Source organism: Hypanus sabinus, chromosome 6 (assembly GCF_030144855.1).
Source record: "Hypanus sabinus isolate sHypSab1 chromosome 6, sHypSab1.hap1, whole genome shotgun sequence".
Taxonomy (NCBI): Eukaryota; Metazoa; Chordata; class Chondrichthyes; order Myliobatiformes; family Dasyatidae; genus Hypanus; species Hypanus sabinus.
Genome location: NC_082711.1, coordinates 7985752 through 8001173, shown reverse-complemented (window position 1 = coordinate 8001173; position 15422 = coordinate 7985752). Strand labels below are relative to the sequence as shown.

General features: G+C 44.9%; 1 protein-coding gene across 3 annotated transcripts in view; it reads left to right on the top strand.

The window, feature by feature from the left end:
• adck5 (aarF domain containing kinase 5) overlaps positions 1-15422 on the top strand; it is a 110231-nt gene that overhangs the window by 78459 nt on the left and 16350 nt on the right. For all 3 annotated transcript variants that reach the window (XM_059971635.1, XM_059971634.1, XM_059971636.1), the window contains 2 exons: positions 3705-3796; positions 11031-11289. In XM_059971635.1, the coding sequence (XP_059827618.1) occupies positions 3705-3796; positions 11031-11289 (351 nt within the window). The remainder of the gene's footprint in view (positions 1-3704; positions 3797-11030; positions 11290-15422) is intronic.

Here is a 15422-nt window from a genome sequence, read left to right as displayed (position 1 = left end):
CATTACCTCTCGGCTCTTAAATTCAATTCCATGATTGATGAAGGCCAATACACCGTATGCCTTCTTAACCACAGAGTCAACCTGCTTAGCAGTTTTGAGTGTCCTATGGACTCAGACCCCAAGATCCCTCTGATCCTCCACACTGCCAAGAGTCTTACCATTGATGCTATATTCTGCCATCATATCTGACCTACCAAAATGAACCACCTCACACTTATCTGGTTTGAACTCCATCTGCCACTTTTCAGCCCAGTTTTGCATCCTATCAATGTCCCATTGTAACCTCTGACAGCCCTCCACACTATCCACAACACCCCCAACCTTTGTGTCATCAGCAAACTTACTAACCCATCGCTCCACTTCCTCATCCAGGTCATTTATAAAAATTACAAAGAGTAGGGGTTCCAGAACAGATCCTTGAGGCCCACCACTGGTCACCGACCTCCGTGCAGAATATGACCTGTCTACAACCACTCTTTGCCTTCTGTAGGCAAGCCAGTTCTGGATCCACAAAACAATGTCCCCTTGGATCCCATGCCTCCTTACTTTCTCAATAAGCCTTGTATGGGGTACCTTATCAAATACTTTGCTAAAATCCATATACACTACATCTACGGCTCGACCTTCATCAATGTGTTTAGTCACATCCTCAAAAAATTAAATCAGGTTCGTAAGGCACGACCTGTCTTTGACAAAGCCATGCTGCCTATTCCTAATCATATTATACCTCTCCAAATGTTCATAAATCCTGCCTCTCAGGATCTTCTCCATCAACTTACCAACCACTGAAGTAAGACTCTCTGGCCTATAATTTCCTGGGTTATCCCTACTCCTTTTCTTGAGTAAGGGAACAACATCCACAACCCTCCAATCATCCGGAACCTCTCCCGTCCCCATTGATGATGCAAAGATCATTGCCACAGAGGCTCAGCAATCTCCTCCCTTGCCTCCCACAGTAGCCTGGGGTACATCCTGTCTGGTCCCGGTGACTTATCCAACTTGATGCTTTCCAAAAGCTCCAGCACATCCTCTTCCTTAATATCTACACACTCAAGCTTTTCAGTCCACTACAAGTCATCCCTACAATCGTCAAGATCCTTTTCCATAGTGAACACTGAAGCAAAGTATTCATTAAATATCTCTGCTATCTCCTCTGGTTCCATATACACTTTTCCACTTTCACACTTGATTGATCCTATTCTCTCATGTATTATCCTCTTGCTGTTCACATACTTGTAGAATGCCTTGGGGTTTTCCTTAATCCTGTCCACCAAGGCCTTCTCATGGCCCCTTCTGACTCTCCTAATTTCATTCTTAAGCTCCTTCGTGCGAGCTTTATAATATTCTAGATTCCTATCATTACCTAGTTTTTAGAACCTTACTTAAGCTCTTCTTTTCTTCTTGACTAGATTTACAACAGCCTTTGTACACCATGGTTCCTGCACCCTACCATTCTTTCCATGCCTCATTGAAATGTACCTACTCAGAACCCCACACAAATATCCTCTGAATATTTGCCACATTTCTTCCGTACATCTCCCTACGAACATCTGTTTCTATTTTATGCTTCCAATTTCCTGCCTGATAGCCTCATATTTCCCCTTACTCCAATAAAATGTTTCCCTAACTTATCTGTTCCTATCCCTCCCCAATGCTATGCTAAAGGAAATAGAATTGTGATCACTATCTCTAAAATGCTCTCTCACTGAGAGAGCTGACACCTGACCAGGTTCATTTCCCAATACCAGATCAAGTACAGCCTCTCCTCGTGTAGGCTTATCTATATATTACATAGAACATAGAATAGTACAGCCCAGTGCAGGCCCTTCGGCCCACAATGTTGTGCCGACCCTTAAACCCTGCCTCCCATATAATCCCCCACCTTAAATTCCTCCATATACTTGTCTAGTAGTCTCTTGAACTTCACTAGTGTATCTGCCTCCACTACTGACTCAGGCAGTGCATTCCACGCACCAATCACTCTCTGAGTAAACTGTATCATGTCTCCTCCTTCTCTCCAAAGAATAAAGCCCTAGCTCCCTTAATCTCTAATCATAATGCATACTCTCTAAACCAGCAAGCATCCTGGTAAATCTCTCCTCTGTACCCTTCCCAATGTTTCCACAACCTTCCTATAGTGAGGCGACCAGAGCTGGACACAGTACTCCAAGTGTGGCCTAAACAGAGTTTTATAGAGCCGCATCATTACTTCGCGACTCTTAAACTCTTTCGCTTGACTTATGAAAGCTAACACCCCATAAGCTTTCTTAACTACCCTATCTACCTGTGAGGCAACTTTCAGGGGTCTGTGGACATGTACCCCCAGATCCCTCTGCTCCTCCACACTCCCAAGTATCCTGCCATTTACTTTGTATTCTGCCTTGGAGTTTGTCCTTCTAAAGTGTATCACCTCACACTTCTCCGGGTTGAACTCCATCTGCCACTTCTCAGCCCACTTCTGCATTCTATCAATGTCTCTTTGCAATCTTCGACAATCCTCTACACTATCCACAACACCACCAACCTTTGTGTCGTCTGCAAACTTGCCAACCCACCCTCCTACCCCCACATCCAGGTCATTAATAAAAATCACAAAAAGTAGAGGTCCCAGAACCGATCCTTGTGGGACACCACTAGTCACAACCCTCCAATCCAAATGTACTCCCTCCACCAGGACCCTTTGCTTTCTGTAGGCAAGCCAATTCTGAATCCACCTGGCCAAACTTCCCTGGATCCCATGCCTTCTGACTTTCTGAATAAGCCTACCGTGTGGAACCTTGTCAAATGCTTTACTAAAATCCATGTAGATCACATCCACTGCACTACCCTCATCTATATGCCTGGTCACCTCCTCAAAGAACTCTATCAGGCTTGTTAGGCATGATCTGCCCTTCACAAAGCCATGTTGACTGTCCCTGATCAGACCATGATTCTCTAAATGCCCATAGATCCTATCTCTAAGAATCTTTCCCAACAGCTTTCCCACCACAGACGTAAGGCTCACTGGTCTATAATTATCCGGACTATCCCTACTAACTTTTTTGAACAAGGGGACAACATTTGCCTCTCTGCAATCCTTCGGTACCATTCCCGTGGACAACGAGGACATAAAGATCCTAGCCAGAGGCTCAGCAATCTCTTCCCTTGACTCGTGGAGCAGCCTGGGGAATATTCCGTCAGGCCCCGGGGACTTATCCGTCCTAATGTATTTTAACAATTCCAACACCTCCTCTCCCTTAATATCAACATGCTCCAGATCATCAACCTCACTCATATTGTCCTCACCGTCATCAAGTTCCCTCTCATTGGTGAATACAGAAGAGAAGTATTCATTGAGGACCTCGCTCACTTCCAGAGCCTCCAGGCACATCTTCCCACCTTTATCTCTAATCGGTCCTACCTTCACTCCTGTCATCCTTTTGTTCTTCACATAATTGTAATGTTAATCATAATCATAATGATATGTTCCGTCATCTTGGTTTTGTTAGAAGTCTAGCGGCGGTGTTCTGAATGAGTTGAAGTTTGTCAATAGATTGCTTGGAACGATGAAACATGTCTGAGAGATGGAGTGCCTGCTGTTGCCGCCACCTCCCACTCAGTGCCGGAGGTTGCTGGGGTGCTTGAGGCTCCTAAAATGGGAGACTGATTTCCTCCCTGACCTTGAAATATATCTGGTGGCCACTCACTGCTGTGTTCCCCTCCAGGGATCGGGTGAGCCTTTGCAAACTCTGGCGTTCTATTGTCCTTCTGAATGACGTGGCGATGAAGAAGTACTCCGAAGAGCTAGGAGTCAAAGGTGAGTTGTCTGAACACATCTTTGATCATAAGACATAGGAGCAGAATTAAGCCATTCAGCCCATCATTCTGCTATGTCATTCCATCATGGCTGAATTATTATCCCTCTCAACCCAATTCTCCTGCCTTCTCCTTGGAAACTTTGACACTCTTAGTAATCAAGAGCTTATCAGTCTCTGCTTTAAGTATACCTAGTGACTTGGCCTGCGCAGCCATCTGTGGCAATAAATTTCCTCCTCGTCTCTGTTCTAAAGGAACATACCTCTATTCTGAGGCTGTGCTCTCTGGTCCTAGACTCCCTCAGTATAGGAAATGTCCTCTCCACATTCACTCTATCCAGGCCTTTCAATATTCTGTAGGTTTCAATGAGATTACTCAACTCATTCTTCTAAAATCAAACAAGTACAGGCGCAGAGCCATCAAACACTCCTCACTTGTTAACTCTTTCATCACCAGGATCATTGTCTTGAACCTCCGCTGGAACCTCTCGAACATAAGCACATTCTTTCATAGATATGCAACCCAAACCTTTCTCAATGCTCCAAATGTTACTCTGAACTACATCTATGATCTACAAGCTCTGTTTCAAGAACTCTTCACAACTCACGTTCTCAGTTTTTTTTTAAATTGCACATTTTGTCGTCTTTTCCACATTTTGTCAGACTTTGGTTTTAAGTCTATTGTATGTATTTCTTTATGTCTGCAAGAAAATGAATCTCAAGGTAGAAACTTGCTGCCCGGTATGCCACTGGCGTTTAGGGCAGCAATGAAGGTCCTCCATCAGGGCTTCATCATGTCTGTATCTTCCTCTCGACTTTCACTACTCAAATCTCCACCAAGTCCTGGGTGGAGATTTGAATACCATTGCACACAGATGTAGAAGGGTTCTTCGTTGCTATTTCTGTAACAGTTTTGTTTGGCCAGTTTGCCCTGAGCTGAACTTGCGAACCCGGGGAACCAGTGGACCACTCTTAGTCTGGTCTCTAACCTTTGACCCTGTTTGGCATGGGTGACCTGACCAGGAGCCAAAGCATAATGCCCTGAGTTCGGCCAACTACTCTCCAGGTCACTGAGGCACACAATTCTCCAACCACAACGAGGTTATGGTCCTCATGGTGGAAAGGAATTGAACAAATTGACTTTATTACTTACAGCCTTCATATACCTGAAGAGTAAAAAACTTTGTTATGTTTCTGTTCAAATGTGCAATTATAGTAACTTATAATAAATATTATGTACAACAGGACAGTCAATATAACATAGAAATATAATTACGTCAGCATGAATTGATCAGTCTGATGTCCTGGTGGAAGAAGCTGTCCTGGAGCCTGTTGGTCCTGGCTTTTATGCTGTGGCACTGTTTCCCAGATGGTAGCAACGGGAACAGTTTGTGGTTTGAGTGACACAGATCCCCAATGATCCTTTGGGCCCTTTTTACACACCTGTCTTTGTAAACGTCCTGAATAGTGGGAAATTCACATCTACAGATGAGCTAGGCTGGCTGCACCACTCTCTGCAGAGTCCTGCGATTAAGGGAGGTACACTTCCCATACATCACTTCCCAGTGATGTAGCCAGTCAGGATGCTCTCAGTCGTGCCCCTATAGAAAGTTCTTAGAATTTGGTGGGGGGGGGGGCCTATACCAAACTATTTCAGCTGTCTGAGGTGAAAGAAGCACTGTTGTGCCTTTTACACCACACAATCGGTATGTACAGACCATGTGAGATCCTCCGTGATGTTTATGCCGAGGAAAAGCTGTTCACCCTCTCAGCCCCAGATCCATTGATGTCAATAGGGGTAAGCCTGTCTCCATTCCTCCTGTAGTCTACAACCAGCTCCTTTGTTTTTGCAATGTTGAGGGAGAGGTTATTTTCTTGACACCACTGTGTCAGAGAGATGACTTCTCTGTAGGCTGCCTCATTATTATTTGAGATTACACCAAGCAGTGTAGTGTAGTCAGCAAATTTAATTAGCAGATTGGAGCTGTGGGTGGTGACACAGTCATGGTTATACAGAGAGTAAAGGAGGGGGCTTAGGACACAGCTCTGAGGGACAGAGGTGAAGGAGTCCATGCTTACCACCTACTGGCGATCTGACAGGAAGTCCAGGATCCAGCCGCACAAGGCAGGGTGAAGGCCGAGGTCCCTGAGCTTCTTGTCGAGTCTGGAAGGAATTATGGTGTTGAATGCTGAACTGTAGTCCAAGAACAGCATCCTCACCTGAGCATCTCTCTTCTCCAGTTGTGGAAGGATGGTGTGTAGAGCTGTGGCTTTTGCATTGTCTGTTGATCAGTTGTGTCATTAGGTGAATTGTAGGGGTCCAGTGTGGGTGATAGCAAGGTGTATTCCTTGACCAGCCTCTCAAAGCATTTGCTTATTATTGAGGTTGGTGCAACAGGACGCCAGTCATTCAGACATGTTACCTTGGTCTTTTTAGGTACAATGACAATGGTGGATGTTTTGAAGCGGGAGGACACTCTACAGTGGGAGAAGGAGAGATTAACAATATCTGTAAACACATCTATCAGTTGTGCCGTGCATATCCTGAGTACTCGCCCTGGGATGCCATTCAGACCCGCAGCCTTGCGACTGACCACCCGTTGGAAACACTTGCATATTCAATGACTAAGCTGCCGGTCACATCATCTGCAGGTTTCCTCAGGGGCTCAGTATTGGCGACATCGAATCGAGCGTAAAACAGATTTTGCTCATCTGGTTGTGAGGCATTGATGTTGGAAACTCCACTGCGTTTAGCTTTGAAGTCTGCAATGGTGTGCAGACCTTGTCATAAGTTGCATGTGTTGTTGGTGGAAAGTTGAGTCTGAATCTTGTCTCTGTTGTTTTGCTGCCTTGATGACTTTTGCAGATCATAGCTGCATTTCTTCAGCTCTTGTTGATTACCGGCAATGTAAGCTCTATCTCGCGTGGTAAGTGCTGCTCGTATGGAACTGTTCATCCAGGGTTTCTGAGAGATCCAGGAAGACCCTGACCGATTTCTGGGGGACAACATCCTCGATGCACTTCTAGACGAAACTCATGACTCGATCCGTGAACTTAGAGACATCCTCATCATGAAAGACATTCCAGTCAGCGTCATCAAAGCAGTCCTGCAGCCGATTGGTCCGACCAACAGTAGACGGTTTTAATTATGGCTGCCTCTTGTTTCAGCTTCTGTCTATTCTTTGGCACCAGAAAAATGGAGGAGAGATCTGATTTTCCATATGGATGATGGAGGAGCATTTTGTAAGCGTAACGGAAGGGAGAGTAGTAGTGATTGAGTATGCTATCTCCCCGTGTGCTCACCTGGATGTGTTGGCAAAACTTCAGTGAAACATTAGGCAGCGACACTCTATTAAAGTCACTGGTGACGATGAGGGCAGCCTCCGGTGTGTATTTTCCAGTTCCTTGACAGCCAGGTTGGTATCAGCCTGCAGCACAATATACACAACTGTGATGATAACAGCCGTAAACTCCCTCGGCAGCCAGAAAGGTGTACACAGCAGCACCAGGTACTCTAGATCCAGGGAACTAAAGGATCTGAGGGCATGCACATTCCAGGGGTCCCACCACGCATTATTAACCATGAAGTATATCCCACCTCCTTTACTCTTCCCAGAGCGGTTTTACCCGAAACAGGGAGAACCCAGGGAGCTCGACAGCAAGGTCCAGTAGCTCCTTCATCAGTCAGGTCTAGTGTTACATTTTGTAGAGGTAGTATATGATGACAGGTATAGATTTACTCTGAGATCTGCACATGTGGAGTCTGGGCTGAAAATCCTGCTCTATCACTCAAACTCAGAGATGCCTTCCTCATACAAAAAAGTTCAAAGTAAATGTATTATCAAAGTACATATATGTCACTATATACAACCCTGAGAATCATTTGCTTGTAAGCATTCAACATAAACACATAGAAACACAATAGTCAATAAATAAAACAGATACAACAAGATGGACAGCCAGCCACTGTGCAAAAGGCAACAAACTGCAAATAGAAAAGGGGAAAAAAAAAGTAAATAAATAAACAATAAATATTGTAAATGTGAGCTGAGTCCTTGAAATTGAGTCCATTAGGTTGTGGGAATAGTTCAGTGATAGAGTGAGTGAACTTGAGTGAAGTTACCTCCTCTGAATCTGGTGGTGTGGGTCCTGAGGCTCCTCTACCTTCTTCCTGATGGTTGAGCAGTAATAACTGTTCATGAATCTGGTGGTGTGGGTCCTGAGGCTCCTCTACCTTCTTCCTGATGGTTGAGCAGTAATAATTGTTCCTGAATCTGGTGGTGTAGGTCCTGAGGCTCCTCTACCTTCTTCCTGCTGGTTGAGCAGTAATAACTGTTCCTGAATCTGGTGGTGTGGGTCCTGAGGCTCCTGTACCTTCTTCCTGCTGGTTGAGCAGTAATAACTGTTCCTGAATCTGGTGGTGTGGGTCCTGAGGCTCCTGTACGTTCTTCCTGCTGGTTGAGCAGTAATAACTGTTCCTGAATCTGGTGGTGTGGGTCCTGAGGCTCCTGTACCTTCTTCCTGCTGGTTGAGCAGTAATAACTGTTCCTGAATCTGGTGGTGTGCGTCCTGAGGCTCCTGTACCTTCTTCCTGCTGGTTGAACAGTAATAACTGTTCCTGAATCTGGTGGTGTAGGTCCTGAGGCTCCTGTACTTTCTGACGTCTGCAGTGAGAAGAGAGCCAGTAGGACATCGAGGAACAGATATGTAATCAGTTTTAAGAAATGTGTAAAAATACTGGGGTTGTTGTCATGGGGGATTTCAACTTCCCTGATATAAACTAGGACCTTCTTTAGATAGAGCTGAATTTTGTTAAGTGTGTCCAGGAAGGTTTCATAAATCAATACTTGGACGGTTCACATATTGAGGAGGGGCATATTGGGGCCTGGCCAAGTGATTGACCTCTCAGTGCGTGAGGGAACAGTGACCACAACTCCTTAACTTTCAGGATAACTGTAGATAGGTATAGGTATGGTCCTTGTGGGAAAGTTTTAAATTGCAGTAGGGCAAATTACTGGGCATTAGGCAGGAACTAAGATGCGTTAATTGGGAACACCAATTCTCTGGCAAGTTCACTTCAGACATGTGCAGGGTCAATTGCACAGGGAAAGGTACATTCATGTTAGAAGGAAGGATGGGGATGCATAGATAAGAGAACCTCTGTCTATATGCCCTTGATGGCAGGTAGGCTGGTGCTGGTGACAACCTTCCTTGCTGGAACGTGGGAGACTGAGGGGTGACAGTGAAGAGGTATATCAAATCATGAGGGGCAAGGAGAAGGTGAATGCCTACACCGTCTTTTTTTCCAGGGAAAGGGAACCAAACTGCAGAGCAGAGGTTTAAGCTGAGAGGGGAGAGATTTAATGGGGATCTGAGAGGAAGCCAGTGCGCCTTAGTAGCTTCGCGGTTAGTGTGGCGCTGTTATAGCTCGGGGTGTTGGAGTTCGTTTTCAGTTCCAGCATCCTTTGTAAGGCTTCCCCCTATGCCCGTGTAGGTTTCCTCCCACTGTCCATAGACGTACTGTTTAGTGGGTTAATCGCTTAGGCTGTGTGGGTGGGTTGCTGGACTTGTGGCTTTTTGGGCCAGAAGGGCCTGTTCTGCATTGTAACTCTGAATAAAAAATAAAATTTTAAAAATTCACCACTTTAGGAACGAGCTGCCAGAGGAAGTGGTTGAGGCAGGTGCCTGACCAACATTCGTAAGTCTCTTGACCAAAGAGGCCAACCATTAAGCCACGGGTTCATGGGCTCTGGTTTGGAGGGATATGGGCTAAGCAGTCCAATTTATTATTTTTATGCATAATATACAGCTTGGTAACAGGCCCTTTCACCCCAATGGGCCCACGCTGCCCATGTGACCACTTAACCTACTAATCCAGGCATGGGCAAACTACGGCCCGTTAAGCTTTTTAATCCGGCCCACAGAACTTGATGAAATTATATTAATAAACCTTGTTAACGTTTTTTCCCCGCAATTCTGGCATTTTCCCAATAGATGACGCACTCTATATACATTGACCTTTGTTGAGGTGCAGCGTATTACTCCATATTTGCGCTTTACTCTTTGTTCGGCTCGACCTATTTGTGTGAACAGGCGTTCAGCGTCATGAACATCAACAAAGCCAGCCATAGATCCAAGTTAACTGACCAACACCTCAGATCCATCCTGAGAATCGCCACAACAAAACTAAATCCAGACTTTGATGCGCTGGCTAAAAAGGGAGACCAACAACACTGTTCCCACTGAAATTAAAAATAAGTTTCTTCGTTGTGTTATGTAAAAAATGCATTTGAAAATATTTTTTTCAATAAGCCTTACATGTTACATGTCATTTCTGTTAAGTGATGGACATGAGTAGTGCGCAGGTGCACATACGTTCTCAAAATAAAAAATGCGCTCCAGATCAAATAACGCGCTCCGCATACTGGCGCGCTGTCAGTGTTCTGTCTTTGTGCTGGTCGTTGTTGAGTTTTGGCACAGGGGACAATTGAATAAGAAGGAGCAGGACAAGTAGACCTGCATCTCCTACTGTTTTTGAAATAAAGACAGTCAGGAGGAGAGTGATGATGATAATATCTTGAAGGATAACAGAATTTTCAGTGCTTTAAAATAATAACTGTTACTATTAAAAAAAGCTGTATTTTATTCATTTAATTTTCAGTGTTTTAAAAGTCATTTCAATAAATAGCTAAATACCATGGGACTTCAAAGACAGATATTTTGTTGTAATGCATTTGTTCATTTTCAATTGAAATTAAAGCACGTGTTTTCTACATATCCCATGATATTTTATTTTCTCTTATGAAGTGTATTACCAAAACACTCCGTCCACCTGCTCCTGGTCCGGCCCCCCTGTCAAATTTTAGAACCCTTTGTGGCCCACAAGTCAAAAAGTTTGCCCACCCCTGTACTAATCCGTACGTCTTTGTAATGTGGGAGGAAACTGGAGCACACGGAGGAAATCTGCTGACAGAGCTGCAATCAATCACGGGTTGCTGAGTATGTAATAGTGCTACAGTAACTGCTACGCCACCACGCTGTGGACCAAGTGAGCTGAAGAGCCTGTTGCTGTGCTCTGTTGCTCTGTGATATGGTTTTTCTGGGTATCAGAGGTGTAGAATTACTACAGTAATCTTTTAATTATTGGCACATGTTCAGTTTCTGTTTGGGGGGTGTCTGCGATATCCCAGCATATCTTAACCTGCCTCTAACTTGCCACCCCTGCTTCCCCGGCAGACTATTTCCTGTTCTGCGAGATCTTGATGCAGCGGCCAATCAACATGAAGGAGACGGCCTTCCATCTGGCCAACATCCTGACCCATGAGGAGAGGGCTTACATGCAGGACATGGCCAACCACCACTTTGACAGGATCATGCAGGTGTTAAAGGACTTGCCAAGGCCCATGCTGCTCGTCTTCAGGAACATCAACACCGTGCGCAGCATCAACATGGTTCTGGGCTTGCCCGTCGACCGATACGTCCTCATGGCCAAAAGGTACCAGGCAAATGCAGTGTTGGAATCCACTTGAGAAGATTAGGATATAGAGATATACTCCTTAGAGCGGCTGCATTTGTTACATGTATGTCAGAATATTAAAACACACAGTGAAACTGGGACACCATGGTAGTGTAACGGTTAGCTCAACACTATTACAGCTTGCAGCGTTGGAATTCGAGTTCAATTCTGGTATCCTCCATAAGCAAGTTTGTACGTTCCTTCCCATGTGTGCGTGGGTTTCCTCCGAGTGTTCTGGTTCCTTCCCAAAGTTCAAAGGTGTACCGGTTGGTATGGTAGATTAATTGGTTATTGTAAATTATCCCATGATTAGGTAGTGTTAAATCGGTGGGTTGCCAGGTGGCGTGGTTCCGAGGTGGCCCTGTTTGGTGCTGTATCTTTAAATATAACATAAATGTGTAGATGGTGTCAATGACTAACACAGTCCAAGGGGGTGCTGGGGGCAGCCCACAAGTATCGCTACAAGTTCCGGTGCCAACATAGCATGCCACAATTTACTAACCCTAACCTGTATGTCTTTGGCATATGGGAGGAAATGCACACGGTCACGGGGAAAACATTAAAACTCCTTGCAGAAGGTGCTGGGAATTGAACCTGAGTCACTGGCACTGTAAAGCTTTATGTTAATCATTACGTTATTGCTGGTGGTACAGTGCCAGTGGTCACCGATTGGACTTCAATTCCCACTGCTGTCTGCAAAGTTTTGAGTGGATTTGACAGTCTGCACAAAACAGGGGCCAAAGGATCTGTGCTGTGCTCGACTGTTCTATAATCCATGATTGGTCCAGCAGTCGTCACCTCTCCATCTGATCCTGCTAAGAGCTGCTGTTTCTCTGGTGACGTTTTATCTAACCAACATTGCTTGTGATTACAAGCCCATCAGGGGTGTAGGCCAGAGTCCTCAGTTATTCCTGAGTGTAGCCTATCTTTGAAGATACTTCCTTTGCCAGGGATGAGGTCTTTGGAGCTAATGGTGGCGTTTCTGTAGCTCTGGGTTTTTACAATTGGGGTTGCTAGCCCCATGCCCAACCCTCCTCCTGTCACAGCTGGGTTTGGGGCCTTCCATGGTGGTGTTATGATGACAAGCCCACACTGAGTGGCATATCCATCCAGTTGTTCTTGCCCTTGCCCCACTTCCCATTTGTAGCACCGCAGAGTGGATGTTGGTAATGCACTGCACAGGATCGGAAAAAACTGCAGAAGGTTTATGACAAGCTGTTCAAACCTGGAATAATTTCTGTGGTCCTGCTTCGAACCCTCTCGAGCTTCAACGCCTTCTTTCTAAGACAAGGGGCCCAAAACTGCTCACAATACTCCAAGTAGGAGCAAACACAAGGAAATCGGCAGATGCTGGTAATTCAAACAACAACACACACAAAATGCTGGTAGAACACAGCAGGCTAGGCAGCATCTATGGGGAGAAGCACTGTCGACGTTTCAGGACAAAGGGTCTCGGCCCGAAATGTCAACAGCACTTCTCCCTATAGATGCTGCCTAGCCTGCTGTACTCCAAGTAGGACCTCACCAGTGCTTTATAAAGTCTCAACGTTACATCCTTGATGTTGTACCCAGTTCCCTGGGCTTGGATACAGTGGGTGTTTGTACCTGAACTCTGACCACACCAACCTCTATCACTACTGATGCTTCCCGATTTAGCAGAGCTGTTGTTCTCTGCAAATCCTGACCTTGACAAGCTGTGATAGGAATTTATTGTTGACTGAATTCAGTGCCAGATCTGTCCTGATTTCAATGGTCTATGTACAAAATCAGAGTTATCATAATTCTCCCAAAGACTGGAAGCCATGACCAAGTCTTTCTCTGGGTCAAGCTACTCGTGGGCTAGGAAGTGCCCTTCGGCACGAATTGTGCAAAGTAGCTTGTCCAGCTGGTCCCATCTGCCCTGTTTGGCCCCAAGCTCTCTAAGCTTCTCCTATCCACAAACTTATCTGTTTTGTTAGTTGTCTGTTTCCAACAATGACTAGAGAGTCTGTAAAATGGAAAAGTGTTTCACTGAGGCAGTTCCACTCTCTTGACCTTGGACCAATGGTACAAGTAGTCATCACGCTGTGATCTTCCTCGCTTGCCGTGAATGACCATGACTTCTCAGCCTTGTGCCATTCGCTCTTCATAGAGCATTGAGGAACCACCTTCTTGACATTTGGATCTCACTGTTGATCTCATCCGGCCAGTCCGCTGAATGTAACACAGTGTTTTCTCCCCGTGTATGCTCTCATCATCTCGTATACCTCTACCAGGTCACTCTTCCATCTCCTGTATGCAGACCTCCATAGTTGATATTGTATCTGCTTCTACTGCCCTCCCAGGCAATGCATACTAGCAACTGAGCACACTCTGTGTTCAAGCAAAAAATTGCCTCATACATCGAACACAGACCCATCAATTCATGATGTTGTGCCAACCTTTTCAGGATTCAAGATCGTTTAATGTCATTTCCAGTACAGGAGTGTAAAGGAGAATGAAATAATTGTAACTGTGGGTCTGATGCAGTTCAAAAAGCACAGAAAGATAAAGAAACAATAACAAAATAAGCACAATAAATAAAAATTACATAAGATAGTGTATATACATAGATTGATTATATATCCAATACAAATAATGCTAGACACAGGAATGTCTGTGTATAGGGTGAATGCAGGAAATTATAAAGCTTTTAACCTACTCAAAAGATCAACCTAACCCTTCCCTCCTGCATAGCCCTCCATTTTTTTTATTATCCATGTGCCTATCTCAGACTTTCTTAATGTGCCTGATGTATCTCCCTGTACCCCAGCCCTGGCAGCACATTGCACACACTCACCACTCTGTGTAAAAAAAAAGTAATTATTTCTAACATCCCCCTGACTTATCATTCAATCGTACTGAATACAGCCAAACAAAACCCTGTTCATACACATCACAAGGCACATATAGCACATATAAGCTAGCAAGTAAACATACAGTCACAGAAAAACATAAAGCCCCAGGTCCCACAGTACATGTTCTGTAAATTGATGGTGCATGGGCGTTATTGGCAAGAACAAGCAGTTCTCAGCAGTCTGCAGCCGAGCACGTGTACGTGATGCAGCTTGTCTTTCCACCATTGAACACTGGAGGACAGCACTGACAGGGAAGACCAGTCCCCAACCAGAATGGACAATGTGCTACACACACACACAATGCTGAAAGAGCTCAGCGGCCTAGGCAGCATCTGTGGAAAAGAGCACAGTCAATGTTTCGGGCTGAAACCCTCTGGCAGGACACTTTGCTACACCGCTTCTGGCACCTCCTGTCCTGAGCTGCTTTATACGCCTCTGTCAGGTCTCCCGTCATTCTCTGAAACACAGAACAACTCATGTTTTTCCAACTTCTGTTTTTTGCTCATAGCCTCTAAACCTGGCAATATCCTGGTGAAACTCTTCTGCACCCTCTCCAAAGCCTCCACATTGTCCGTGTAAGTGCACAGTTCTGTACAGCTGCAACATAACTTCCCAGCCTTTATACTCAACACCCCAACCAGCAAGAGCAAGCATGCTTACGGGTAGAGGATCCACTGTTGGACTGATACACTGCCATCGATAGACAGCAGTCACCCCAGAGTGAGGGCTGGCTGCTGTCAGGTAAAGATTTGTCAGAATCAGGTTTATTATCACCGGCATGTGTCATGGAATTTGTTAACTTAGCAGCATCATTTCAATGCAATACATAATATAGAAGAGAAAACAAATAATAATAAATAAGTAAATAAATTACAGTATATGTATATTGAGTAGATTAAAAAAATGCAAAAAACAAACACTGTATATTAAAAAATGTGAAGTAGTGTTCATGGGTTCAATGACCATTCAGAAATCAAATAGCAGAGGGGAAGAAGCTGTTCCTGAATCACTGAGTGTGTGCCTTCAGGTTTCTGTACCTCCTACCTGATGGTAACAGTGAGAAGAGGGCATGTCCTGGGTGCTGGACGTCCTTAATAATGGACACTGCCTTTCTGAGGCATCGCTCCCTGAAGATGTCCTGGGTACTTTGTAGGCTAGTACCCAAGATGGAGCTGACTAGATTTATATCCCTCTGCAGCTTCTTTCCATCATGTACAGTAGCCTGTCACGTGTATA